Source organism: Equus asinus, chromosome 20 (assembly GCF_041296235.1).
Source record: "Equus asinus isolate D_3611 breed Donkey chromosome 20, EquAss-T2T_v2, whole genome shotgun sequence".
In the NCBI taxonomy this organism is placed as follows: Eukaryota; Metazoa; Chordata; class Mammalia; order Perissodactyla; family Equidae; genus Equus; species Equus asinus.
Window position 1 is genome coordinate 109,211,147 of NC_091809.1, and position 14,142 is coordinate 109,225,288.

A 14,142-nucleotide genomic window follows, 5' to 3' on the forward strand; every position below is an offset into this window, starting at 1 on the left:
TGGCCTTTGCATGAAGATTCTACCTTCAGATATTTGCAAATTGGAATCCCTCATTTCATCATTTAGATCTCTGTTTAACTGTCACTTCAGAGGCTTTCTCTAAAGATTCCATTCAAAATAGTGTCACCCTGCCCTTGGCCTCTCTAATTCCTTAACCTGCTTTATTTTTCTTCTTAGCATTTACAGTAACCAGAAAATATAAATTATTTGGCTACAAATCTGTTGTTTCTCTTCTAGAATGTAAGCACTGTGTGAGTATGGAATTCCTACCCCAGAACCTAGAATAGGGCTTGTCAAATATTTAGGACTCAGTATACACTTGTTGAATAAACGAATGAACTAAAGCAGATTTTCAAGATATATTTGCAAAAACAAGTGCAGAAAAGCAGACTTGGCATGCAACTAATTGCATTTTTAAAAGACATGTACATACCTGGATACACAAGGGCTCTCAGGAACAGAATACAAGAAATTAATAGCAACAGTTGCCCCATAGTGGGGAAATATAAAGGTCTGGGTGACAGGCAGGCTTATTTTCTACTTTATATCCTTTTGTACTGTTTGGATTTTAGACAAGCCTAGGTATTTTTATTTCAAAAACAAAAAACTATTAAAATTTACCTTAAACACAACCTTCCATTTAATTACAATTTTATATTTATGGAATACTTTCTATGGAGTCTTTATTCTACAAAGAGAAACCTGCTAAGCAATTTACATACTTCTCATTTAATTCTCATAATAATCCTATGATACGGGTATTATTATCATTCCTATTTCATAGAGCGAGAAACCGTAGTACAGAGAGATTAAGTTAACTGGCTAGTCACACTACTGGAAGCACAAGGAATCTGAACTCTGGAATGACTGAATTTAAAGCTCAAGCTTTTAATCACTACTCTCCCTGATGTAAACATATAATCCCCAGAAATTTTCTTATAGAAGTTAAAAATATATATTTGCCTACTTTTGATAGAAACCTCAGGGTCTAGTACAGAAACTTGTGAATGAATGTTGAAATAAAACTGAAAGTTTATGATTTCTCTGTGCTTGTCAGATATCACACAGTATCTATTCTCAGCAAATATGCTATTAACTGAGAACTCTTGGTTAGGTCAGTATGGTCCTAACTAGTAATAATGAACAAAAATGATTATCATTTGAGCACACGCAATATATCAGGCATTATGGTAAACATTTGACATTCACCATCTCATTCAATCCTTAAAAAAATCATATAAGGTAGATTCTATTATTGTCTCCATTTTACAAAAGCAGAGACTTAGCACTCGGATAAGTCATTTTTCCAAGATGACACAGCTAGTAAGTGGAGCCAGAATGTGGACTCAGGCCCAAATCTAAAGTCCATGTTCTTAACAACTGTGTTCCACTGGAACCAGAAAAGGAGGCTTTCAAACAATGAAACAGAATTGTTGCACAAACTGTCCTGAATGTGCAGTGATACAGTTACAAATTATTTCTTAAATACAAATTCAAATTTGAATTAGATTCAGATTCAACGAACATTTCTTTAGGACCAGGAACTATCCTCCACACGATTACTTACAGTCTCGATGCAACATAAACGTCTTTTTGAAAATAACTTCAGTATAAGAGCCACTGCTTCTACTAACTTACAAGCATCAAGGAAAAATGAAAATTTCAGATGGGCAGCATTGACACCTGGGCTATTTTTTCCTTTTAATTTTCGCAGAGTTCACAGCATGAAAGTGATTTAATGTGTACCTTAATTGACTCAGGGTATATTTACAGTGGCATGAGATGCACTTTTAAAATGAAAATTTTATGTACTCCCAAATACTTGTTCAATAACAGAAGAGATTAATTCCTGCGGATCAAGGCAGATAATCTTTGTTTACTGAAACAGACAATTCTTACAAAATAACAGAAACTTAAAAGCAAACACTATCTAGTCTTTGTATCTTATACTCTCTAGCACCCAAGTTCATAAATACCCCCCAAAATCCAAGGGAGGGGCTCAATGCGGTGGAATAACACTACCAACTACAACCTGTAGAATGCCTAACAATTTACCCAACTGTCAATAGTTAATGACCCAAACTACAAATTATACAACCAAGCTTATTCAGTTCTGGTCAAATGACCTCTTCTCTTCGAGGAAACAGCAGCCAGCCTGACCTCTCAGTAACCCAGTGCCTAATGAGTCCCTGGAGGAGGGTAGGCGGGCCAGACTCAGCGTTTCCAGTCCCTTTCCCTCGCAGAGCACTGTGCCAGGCGGGCTCTCCTCCACACCTCCCCTGATCCTCAGCAGTCCCCGGAGGCAGGGCAGGCAGATGAGGATGACAAGTCGTCACGCATTGAGGGGTATGGGGAAGACAACTCTGGTTTAAGGTGATTCGGCCCAAAACGTGTTTTTCCCCCCGAGCAGCCCAGCACACACGCCCTGTCCATGTGCTTCGGACACTCCCCAAGGCCCGGAACGCCTCTCTAACGACAGCGAGGAGCGTCTCCCGCTCGCTGACACCGTCCCAGCCCTCCTCTGAAGGAGAGCTGTTCTTCCCGGAGAACTAAGGTCAAGTTGACCTGCTGGGTACGAGCTAAAGTGCGGCAAAACACCTCCTGGTGACTTTGGGGGAAACACTGCAGTCCCGCCACGCCGGTGTGTCCCCCTATCCGGCCCTGCCGTGACCCGCGCTCCCTCGGCCCCGAGGCCTTTTTGTCTTCTCGGGATGGGCACCGGCCCTTTGCCGCCGCGGGCACTCGGGGCGGGCTCCTGGCCGACCCGGCCAGGCTGCAGCGGACCCCGCCGAACAGCAAGTGTGCGAGACTGGGGGCCGGCCCAGGCCCGAGTCCATCGGCACCGCCTCTGGACCAGACGCTGAACGCGGATCGGGAAGGAACCCGCCCGGGGCGCCCTCCACGACTCGCGCCTTCTCGGGATCCAGGGCAGCGGACCCTGCCCTCCGCGCCGGCGGGCAGGGCCCCTCCGGGCAGAGGGGCTGGGCGGGCAGGCCCGCACCCCGTCCTCCGCGCTTCCCCGCAGGCCCCCAAGCGCCCCGCCCCCGCCCCCTCCTCCCCGCCCCGCCCCTCCCCCACCAACGTTTCCGCGTCTGTCAACAGCCACACCTGGTCCTCCGCACCTGAGGCGGCGGGACCCCTGCGCTCCAGCGATACGGGTCATCAAAAGGGGGCGTTCATGACACCAGGGCTGTCTCCTCGCCGGCCTCTCACTCACCCCAGGCCCCGGCGAAGTTACCGCCGCCCCTCACTTCGACATCCGCCTCCCCGCGATTCAAACTCAGCCACCAGATTCAAACCCAAGCCAGCTTCCTCAGCGCCTCCTTTAATTGGCTGCCGTCTTCGTGATGTCATCACGTCGGACGTTGCCGCGCCGCGCGGCAGCTCGGCGCCAGGAGGCTCAGCCGCGCGGCGCGGTGGACGTTGCCAGGCTCCGCGTCGCCGTGGCAACGCGCACGCCCGTGGGCGGAGGCGGTGGCCGAGGTGGGCGGGGCGAGGCCAAGCGGCAGGTGGGAGGCGGCTACCTGGTATCTTCAGGGCGCGTGCGGAGCCGCGGGCGCCGGCTGGGTCCCAGGGTTCAGGGTGTGAGTGAGACGGCTGCGGGCGGGGCTTGGCGTGTGTGCTCTGCCAGGGGGAGGGGCGGAGCTTGTTGGGTGTGGATTAATGGGTTCTGAGTATTTATCTTGTCCATTTCTCTTTTGGGTACTGAGGCCGCCAAGGCGCAGGTCCGCGCTCTGGAAGGGGTAGGGACCTGTGCTTTCCCGCCACTTTCACCTGGACCGAACTGGGGTCAGTTCGCCTTGATTGATTGAAACTCAGGGACTTTTGGTTGGAGGCCCCAGGCTTCATTTCTCGGGACTCCGGGTCCTGCTCCTTTTAGTGCTGAACGTGAAACTACTTGGTGTAGGGCTGTTGTTTAGATTTCTTTCTAATGATAGAATGAGAAAATAAATGTGTTTCAATGTATTTGCCTAGTTCATTATTGGATGCAGTGTTTTTTTAAGTCCTAGGTTATAGGTATTATTTCAGAATGTACACTTTAAAAAAAAGGAAAAAAAATACCTGGGAAATATGTTTGCTAAGATATCTCGTCTTTATTTGTCAGGATATTTTTAACAGCGTGATCTGTATGTTGTTTTTTACATTAGCATTATTGTGTCCATTCATTCTGAATGGGCAATTATTGATTGGAGATTTTAGGGACATAATAGCCCACAACTGAGTCAAAATCCCTGCCCTCTTGGAGCTTCCATTCTGGTGATTCAGTATCACCGTATCAATAGGATGGCACAAAACCAATGCAGAGTGTTGTAAGTGAAACAAAGTATGGAAAATCCCCATATTATGGACATTTATTTCCTGTTGAAGAAACTCAGAAGCACTGTATATTGTATATGATGTATGTTATATGATTGTTTCTGAACACTGGATACAGCATCAATAAAATTACTAGTTGCTGGCTGTATTACATATATCTTAGCTAATGCAGTAGTTATTTATGTGGTACTGGGTCTGGTAATAAAATTGAGAAGCCTTTTAATTTTATTTCAAATATGCATTCACTCTATAGTACTTTACCTTAGACGTCCCAGACATTTTATTAACTTTATGTATGTTATCTCATTTAATTCTCAAAACAGCCCATGAAATGTAGACACTATTTATTTTACTGAAGAGAAGACTGAAGTTTTCAGAAAATCACTAAGGAAAATATTTCTCTTGAACTGTACAAACTAGCCAAGACAGAATTGAATTATACGTCTCTGAAACACTTTCTAGATCAAGTGATGTTAAGATGCTATCTTAATCTAGTCTGAAAATAGGCATGTATTACCAATTTCTTGTAAAATTGTATTATCATTGGTGAATAAGTAGAAGTGTTTTAAATTTCGTGGTTTTTGACACCCGCATTGTATAATCCTTACCAGTCTCACAGGTGTTTCTACACCTAATCTAAATACTTATTTTACATATAACTTTAAATTCTGCTTTACACTTGCCATTTAGTAGTGTTCAGATGATGCGTTCTGCATTCTGAAAGGATTGTATATTTAGTTAAAGCAGAGGAATTTTAATGTTACAATCAATGCCATTACTATGCCAGCTGGCTTTCCTTTAGTTTGGCAAGACATTAAGGGGTATAACAGAAAGGATAAGAGACTGACGTATTTTCTAACGAAATGAAAGGAAAAAAGAACCCAAATTTTCCAAATGTAGTGCTAAGGAGACAGAAATTCCCACCAGAAGTATAACTAACTGCCGTGTCATTCAGAACACAGAAATTTACGTTAGGTTCACAGTAAACTGAAAGAGTGGAAATAAGGGTAAAATGGAAAGTTAGATTTAAAGTTGCATCAGACTTAAAAAAAAAAAAAAAAAAGAAGTGAATTTAAACCTGGCAATGGTCGGGTCTTATTTAACCCGCTCCCCCAGGAACCCCATCCGGCCCCTCCAAGCGCATGGCGACCCCTCGGCAGCCGGGGGAGGGGAGCAGCGGAACGAAAGGCAGACGGGACTCGCGTGCCCGGGCGGACGTGGGCCCAGTCTGTCCGTCCTCTCAAGTTTCCCCCAGGGCGGGGCCCACGTGTGCCGCAAGTGCAGGTTCTCCGGCGGCGCTGTGGTCGTCGCTGTCCCGAGTTAGGGGCCCGCTGAGCCATTTCCGCGCCTCAGGTGAGGAGCTGGAGCCCGCCCCAGGATGGGGGGCCTTCTCCAGGGCTCGCTTGTCCTCCCCGGACGCAGGATGCGCGCCCCGCTCCCGCTCCCTGTGCTCCACTCCTTCCTCTGGAGTTCAGAAGTTTCTGAACACTTTTCCCTCGTCAGCGTGTCATTCTCAGGGAAGAGGATGCTCCCTGTCTTTCCCTTAGAACGTTTTTCGCTTGCTCTGCGTTCAGGTGCCAGCCTCCAGGTCGGGTTTTGGCCTTAGGAATTAAGTTTTCCCAACGGGGTTTCTCTGCTGGCAAAGCCGACTGCGATGGCAGGACTTGGCAGCGCCGCGGAGGAAGGCCTTTTCAAAAGTGGACCACTCCCCTTTGCGTTCCCGCAGTTAAAAGAGGAACCTGGCCCAGGCTCTGATCTCAGCAGTTTAAACTGGACTTTGCTGGCCTGGAAAAGTTAAGTGATTTACTTAGGAAACCACGGAGTTGGCTCTGGAGCCCCGGTTTCCTGACTCCCTGCTCCTTCCTGTGACAGAAGGAACATAAACTGCCTCACGTCGTTTAGGGTGGCCGGCTCTTAGGCTACAGGAGTGCTCTGCAAGATCTGGTAGGAGACATGGCTGCAGAGGAGAGGGAAGGAACTCCTTTTAGAGCTTACCCCCTTCCATTTTGGGGGAGGTATCAGAAAGCAACCAAAAAGGAAGATTAATTATTGAACCCCTTTCTCCATGTTGGCCCACGTTAGTAGCCAATTAGAGCACAACAAAGCCTTCCGGCTTTGTGCCTTGAACATAGTTGAGTAAATACATAGAAATTGAAAGCAGAAAAGAATTAAATGATGGCAGAAGAAGCATTTTTTCTATCTATTCTACTTGCTTTTTCCTTTGTGGTTCTGTTTCGTATGTTGGAATTGCTGGAGTTTTTCTGTTTCGTTTTTTAAAAAATTATCAAAATCTGGACGTAGCGCATAGCTTGTTTAAATCGTCCAGATTCCACTATTTAGACCTATACATTGTATGTCCTCTGTTGGGTACCCCACAGAACACTATATTTCTGAGTGGAGTAGGACTAAAGCAATAGAATATTGGCTCCTTAAAAAAAGAAAGAATCTGATTCATGAAATACTACAAATACATAGCGTAATTAAAGTACCTTCCAGTTATGTCAGTGCATTAAAAAGACCCATTGCCTATGTTTATAGCATCGAGGTTAAGATGACAGGCTCTGGGTAGAATGGTGGAGTTACAGTTCTCGCTTTATGGGTCTTTAGCTGTGTGACCTTTTGGCAAATTACTTCCCTGTTTTCCTCATCTGTAAAATGCAAGTAATAATAGTACTTACCTCTAAGAGTTGTGGTAAGGTTTGAATGCGTTAGTAGGTGTAGTGTGCTTAGGATGGTAAGTGGTATTTAGTAAGTGCTCAATAGACGTTAGCTTTTATGTTGAAAAATGTTAGAAACACTCAGTTAGAAGGTGCTTGGGTTGACTTTGTATAAGCTTTCTGGAAAATGTAAGGCATAATTAATAATTTGGCTAATTTTCACTGCCTAAAATCCAAAATTTTACTTAAAAAACTTATTTCTCGTCTACTATTTTTTTTTTGGCCTTATTTTTCCTGTGTCACATTTGCCACATAAATTCTATGGATTATGTCTTTGATAAAGTTGACATATTATTCTCAAGGTAACGTCTTGTTGATATTATATTTATATAATATCGAATATATACACATTGGTATTTCTTTTCTAGTCATTAGATATGATCAACTTTTCAACATTATGCTTCATTTTCTATTGCAAAAGGAAGGGAAGGTATATGTAAGTGGGATTTATGTTTCTTGAAGTATATTCAGAATGTTGTTTTTGATAGGGTCAGTCAGAAAGGTGAAATTTCCTAAAGCAAGTTTTGATAAAAATGTTAGTTCTTTAGAAATTTATCCATCCGTTTTTTTTTCTTTCAGAAAACACTTATTAAGCACTTAGTGTGCATCTGATTTTGTGGATATAAAAGTGTGGGTCTTACTCTTAAATAACTTATGATCCATGAGGAAGAGAGAGTGCTGTTAACTTGGTATTTACTGTAGTAGTATCAAAAATGTTGCTGGCAACCAGCTGAGTAAAAAGCATAATGTAGTCAAAATGTCTTCTGTTAATGTATTTACATAAATACTTTTCCTTCTGCATTTTAAAGAGTTACAGATTGCAGAATAAAATGGAGCAAGTATGAGAAAAGAAAGGAATGTGTTAATCATTTATTTGCTTGTTTCTGGGGGCAGGGAGCAGACAGTTAAAACAAAGGTGGATCTGAATGCCAGTGTCTGCTCAAGTTGAGTGTTTAACTATTAAGTGTATAACTGTTAAGTTATAGTTTAAATTGATATATACTTCATTGATCTATAAGCCATGGTGAGATGAAGTATCAGAGAATATCCACGACAAGTCTGCAAGATTTCACAGACCGATCACCTCCCTTTCTTTTTGGCTGTACAGGCCTAGTCTTTTCTAGGGATAATTTCTCAGAGTTAAAGTGAAGATGAACGTTTAACATTATGAGAAAAACAATTAGAAGAGCTTGAAATAAAAGATAACTTGAACCTGAAGTAGGATAATATTAATAATCCCTTCAGTCATCCAGATAGCTTTTGCAAATAAACAGTTCTAATACATTGAACCCATTCTTTGGACTTAATTAAAATTCAAAAAAAGTATATTTCAGAAAAATTATATCTACATAGTCAACTTTTACATCTATGGTGGTTAAAACATTGATGGTCTTAGAGCTTATCAGGCCACTCTAAAAACTGATATTTTTAGATGGTTTGTGGGGTTGTCTTGGGTTCCTGCTTTCCTAAGGAGCTTAGTCACCGTTAGTCACTTGTTTGAGATGATGAGTCTAACATATTTTCTCCTGTGCTAACTATTGCATATTAATTTGCTTTTTTACCAAGTATTATAACATTCTTTTTAAAAATCCAGCAATCATGATATTTTTAATTTTTTTTCTAGATTTTTTGAGCTACAGGATGCTTCGATGCCCATATTTTTCTAGAATCCGTAAAGAATTGCTTTCATGCTCGTTGGAATCAGGCGTATTTAATTTAGGTGTCTGGCCAAAAAAAATACATGCTACAGCAGAAAGATATGGCCATTCTGAAGCCCAGGAGCAAACAAATCAAACTGGAGCTGAGGAGTTACAGAGATCTCAAGACAGCAGTTCAGAAGCCATGACTAAATTACATATTCCGGTAATGGTGGAGGAAGTGGTTCGCTGTTTGGCACCACAAAAAGGACAGGTAAGTTGATTAGTTTTTTATTTTTAACACGTTTTTATTTGAGATATAATTCACTTATCTGAATATTCACAGTTTTAGAGTGTACAATTCAGTGTTTTTTACTATATTTACATGGTTATGCAGTCGTCACCACTATCTAGTTCAGGAACATTTTCATCACTCCAGTAGAAAACCCCATACCCATTAGCATTCACTCCCATTGACCTCTTTGCCTTGGCCCTGACAACCACGAATCTATTTTTTGTTTGTATAGATTTGCCTAATCTGGACATGTCATATAAGTGGATTCATGCACTATGTGGCCTTCTGTGTCTGTCTTCTTTTGCTTATCATGTTTTCAAGATTCATCCATGTTGTAGTGTATATCTGTGCTTCATTTCTTTTTCTCCTTGAATTATTCCACTGTATGGATTTGCCACATTTTTTTAAATCCATTTATCATTTAAAGGCGTTTATGTTTCCACTTTTTGGCTACTGTGAATAATGCTGCTGTGAACATTTATGTACAAATTTTTGTGTAGATGTATGTTTTCAGCTCTCTTGGGAGTGGAATTGCTGGGTCATATAGTAATGGTTTGCTTAACTTTTTGAGGATCTGCCAAACTGTTTTCCAGAGGTGATTAGTTTTGTCAAATAACAGTTTATAAAAGAAAAAGAACATTACCCTGGCTAAGTGGTTAGGGTATGAAAACTGAATTCTAGTGTAGCTTCCTGAGAATTTTATCTTTTTTTTTTTTTGAGGAAGATTAGCCTTGAGCTAACATCTCCTGCCAGTCGTCCTCTTTTTGCTGAGGAAGACTGGCCCTGAGCTAACATCTGTGCCCATCTTCCTCTACTTTATATGTGGGACACCTAACACAGCATGGCTTGCCAAGCTGTGCCATGTCTGCACCTGGGATCCGAACTGGGGAACCCTGGGCCGCCGAAGCAGAACGTGTACACTTAACTGCTGTGCCGTGGGGCTAGCCCCTATTCCTCAGAATTTTAGTATCTTTTCAGGAATGACCGAAGACAAAGTTGTGGATCTGAATTCCTATTCCCTGTTTTGTTAGACGTAGTTTTCAGTTACCCTGCTGTCTTATTCAGAGTTCTCCAGACAAACAAGACCAATAGGATGTGTGTGTGTGTGTGTATGTATGTCTGTCTCTCTCTCCATATATACAGAATGCTTCAATACCTATCTATATATATGGAGAGAGAGACAGAGAACAGAGAGAGTGATTGATTGATTGATTGATTTTAATGAATTGACTCATGAGATTATAGAGAATTGGTAAATCCAAAATCTGCAGAGGAGTCTGGCAGGCTGGAGATCCAGGTAAGAGTTGCAGTTTGAGTCCAAAGGCCATCTGCTAGCAGAATTCCTTTTTTGTTCCAGGGAAGTCAGTCTTTGTTCTATTAAGGCTTTCCACTGATTGGATGAGGCCCACCCACATTTGGAAGGTAATCTGCTTTAGGCGGTCCACAATTTAAATGTTAATCTCATCCAAAAAATACCTTCACAGAAACATCCAGAATAATGGTTGACCAAACATCTGGGCACCATGGCTCAGCCAAGTTGACACATAAAATTAATTATCGCACTTGCCTTTTTTGTAGTGTTACTGGCAGGATTATATAAGATCTTAGATATGAAAATGCTTTAAAATCTATAAAGAGATCACAAAAATGTTAGGTGATATAATATCCAAAAAGAAGAAGCTAGAGACTTTCTGAAAATTAAGCACATTTACGAAAGGAAATTTCGTAGTAGTGAATTTTCTTCAAATATCTGTTTATATTAATGCTAATACTTAGCATACTGACTTCAGAAATATGATTTCTTATTCTAGAAGCTGCTATTATTAGCAACCAGTTATTTTCATTTTAAAAGTCACACCTTGTTTCTTTTTCCAGCGTATAGTGACTTAGTGGTTAAGAGCAAAGATTCTATGACTGGACCGCATAGGTTTGAATCCATTGTCTGGCATGCATGTGTGCGCATATACATAGGGACATACAGCTCTTAATTTTTTTTTTGAGAATTCTTCAAGTTGGATCAGACAGTTTTCATGAACTAAGTTCTAAGCTGTATACATGATGTATGCTAGAATGGCTGGATGTGGCTCATATAAAGGCCGTCAGTGATAAGACTTAGGTTGCTTCATCATAAAACTATTCTCTTTGCCTTCTCCTCAGGCAGTATCTATGTAACAAAATAAACAGGGTATTCTTAAATGAGATTATGTGTATAAAGCATCCAGCTCAATGCTGTTGCTTAATAGCGCCTCCAAAATAAACATGAAAAGTAAATTAAAAAAATTAGTTTGGACAAAACATCCTGTTAAATCCTACTTCATCAAAATGAAATTCTCTGCATTTCCTTTAAGATTCATAATGCAAGGATAGCAATTAATATCCATACCTAAATGTGGGTTTAAAAAAAGTTTATATAAATCTATATGGTATATTTGAGATATATATGTGAAGGGGAGCACCAGTTAGTTAGAGAGTGGAACTGTAGAGAGTATCTTGAATTTGACCTCTGGAACCAGAAACCAAAGCTCATTGTGTAAATTTGCTGAATGCTAGTAGCAAAAATCAAAGATTTATTTTGCACTAACCTATGACATAAAAAACAGCCAAACAAAAACAAACCCACTAAGTCTCCTACTCAGTCAGTATTGGATCTGCCTTTTTTGAAAAACCAAGTGGAGTAAAATTAGACGATTCTACCACTTGGCCTGCCCTGCCGTTCATTCTGTTCAAGTTCCTGACAAACATAAGGTTGCCTTATTTTGACATTTCCATTGTTCTGATTTTAGTTGGGTTTTCTAGTAACTTTTTATAGAAAGTTTAATTTTATGAATGTTATGTCTGAGAACTTTCATCTGAGGTATACTTAGAGACAGTGTTATTTCTTACCTTTTCTGCTGTCTGGCAGACAGCCTTATTCACTATTCCCTTAATCTTCAAGTAATAAAGAACTGGTGACAGTCCTCGGACAGGAAAGGTCTTCATTTCTTCCAGAATCCATTATTTGCTTCTTTTCGTCTTGAGCCTTTTCCCCAAAATCATTTTCTTCTGCAAACTATGACTCATACTCTCACTTGTATCAATCATGCACTTAATTACTGTTTTTCACATTACTCTCAATGGTGAATTTACAAAGGAAACTTTTGATCATAACAGGAACTTAAAAAAATATGTAAATAGAGCTTTGAGTGAGGCTTTGGTCATTTCATAGTTATTTCTTTCTCTTTACTATGTAAAAGGTACTTACCTCAAGAAAATAATTGATTTTGGGAATTTCTTCTATATCATAGCCAATTTACTACATATTAATTTAGTTTTACAAATACAAGAAAAATATTTATGAATTTGAATTAAAAGAAAAAAAAATCCTCTTATCTCCTTCTCCCTTGGAAGGTGCAGGAGGAATGAAAGAAATTATAGTTCTCTCTCCTTGCCGAGTTTTCATTATTTCGTATTCTGAGTGAATAACTTTTAGTAAGAATGTATTACTTAGTCTCAAAACATTTTTCTTCCTCCTGGAAATCTTTTAACGTAGGCTACTTTGGTCAAGTTTTCATTCCTAATTTCTCAAACATGGAGAAGATCAGCATGATCCTGCCTAGTTGAAGATGGTAGCAGTTTGCCGGATGTAGGAAACTGGGTGTTCTTTGCCCAGTGGTAGTCCTCATTTAACTTGGTGCCGTGGGATTTCTGTAAGAGTGGTAAGTTATGAGGAGATGATGGACGTGCAAGGACTTGTAGCTGTAGCTGTGTAACTTTGGACAAGAAACTTACGGCTGTGCCTCAGATTCCTCATCTGTAAAATGAGGAAATACAACCTACTGCGTGTGGTCACGATGAGGATTAGATGAGTTCACATATGTAAATTGCTTAGAATGTTATCTTCCAAGTAGTATGAGCTCAATAAACATTAACTGTTATTATTATGGTGATAGGAAGGGTCAGCGTTGGTAGCTAGATACAATAAAACTCAGGAGAAAAATCCCAGGAGACAGCAAAGGTGGAAGTAGAAGTTCCAGCAACGGTCCGGAGCGGAAAAGGTCCTGCTTGCTCTGCCTGGAACTCTCCTCATCACCATCCTTCAGGTCTTGAGTCAAATTTCACCTTCTCAGGGAAGCTTTTTCTGAGCCTCCAGAGGAGACAGATCTCCCTGTCATACAATCATGGAGTCGTATACTTTTCTTTCACAGTACTTAGAATAATTTATAATTATTTTTTAATGAGGTTATTTGTTCACTGGACGTCTCTCCTAGCAGACTTCCCTCCTTGAAGTCATGGACGTGTTTCTCTCGTTTACTATTCTGTCTCCAGTGCCCAGCATGAGGTCTGCAACATGGGGCTTGGTAATGATTTTTAAATGGGTGAATACAAGTCCAAGTAAAGTAGAGGACGGATGCGAAGCACCAATAATGGGAATGGTTCTTGGGTACTGAGGTAGCTTCTGGGGCTCAAAGCTTTTATATGATTCTAGCTTCAGTGTGGCAGGCCCAGTCTGGTGAAGTAATTAGAGAAAATTGGTGAAGGAACAGATACTAGAGCTGAGAAAATGAGCTGGTGTCTAAACTGATGCAAAATAGATTATGATAAGTATCAGGCTGAGATTGTAAGATTGAGTTTATAAATATTCAAAATGTTATGTATTTTGATATTCTAACATTTAATATTTCATAATCACTAGATTTTTCTAACGTCATGTACCCAATATGACAATTTTCTTTATGAAAAAATTCATTATGCTCCATATAATGGATTTTTCATTTTTTTCAAAGATTGGCACCTGAGCTAACCACTGTTGCCAATCTTTTTTTTTTTCCTGCTTTTTCTCTCCAAATCCCCCCAGTACATAGTTGTATATTTTAGTTGTGGGTCCTTCTAGTGGTGGCATGTAGGATGCCACCTCAGCATGGCCTGATGAGCAGTGCCGTGTCTGCTCCCAGAATCTGAACCAGCAAAACCGTGAGCCACCGAAGCGGAGCACGTGAACTCAACCACTTGGTCACGGGGCTGGCCTCTGGATCTTTCTTAATATCAGTAACAGTATTTCACTTGTTTTACTTGAACAATCTTTATAATCTTTAATGGAGAGTAAACATCAGAGAGAAAATCCTGAGACTGTGTGTTTGCTCTTTTTAAATATTGAAGGCTGATTGATCATAGAGAGGAGGGGCTTATTTTATTTGAC

General features: G+C 40.9%; 2 protein-coding genes across 10 annotated transcripts in view; one reads left to right on the top strand and one right to left on the bottom strand.

Moving 5' to 3' along the window:
* KIF18A (kinesin family member 18A) overlaps nt 1–3,339 on the bottom strand; it is a 94,112-nt gene extending 90,773 nt beyond the window's left edge. Inside the window, exon 1 of one of the 3 annotated variants that reach the window (XM_014831455.3) lies at nt 3,218–3,339. The gene's annotated coding sequence lies outside the window, so the exon portion shown is untranslated. Of the gene's footprint in view, nt 1–3,108 lie in introns of all 3 variants that reach the window. The other 2 variants (XM_044753735.2, XM_070491382.1) reach the window with 2 other exon arrangements.
* The window catches only part of METTL15 (methyltransferase 15, mitochondrial 12S rRNA N4-cytidine), a 180,051-nt gene continuing 169,087 nt past the window's right edge, over nt 3,179–14,142 (top strand). Inside the window, exons 1-2 of one of the 7 annotated variants that reach the window (XM_044753739.2) lie at nt 3,179–3,509; nt 8,659–8,945. In XM_044753739.2, the coding sequence (XP_044609674.2) occupies nt 3,179–3,509; nt 8,659–8,945 (618 nt within the window). The other 6 variants (XM_014831445.3, XM_070491383.1, XM_044753741.2 and 3 more) reach the window with 6 other exon arrangements.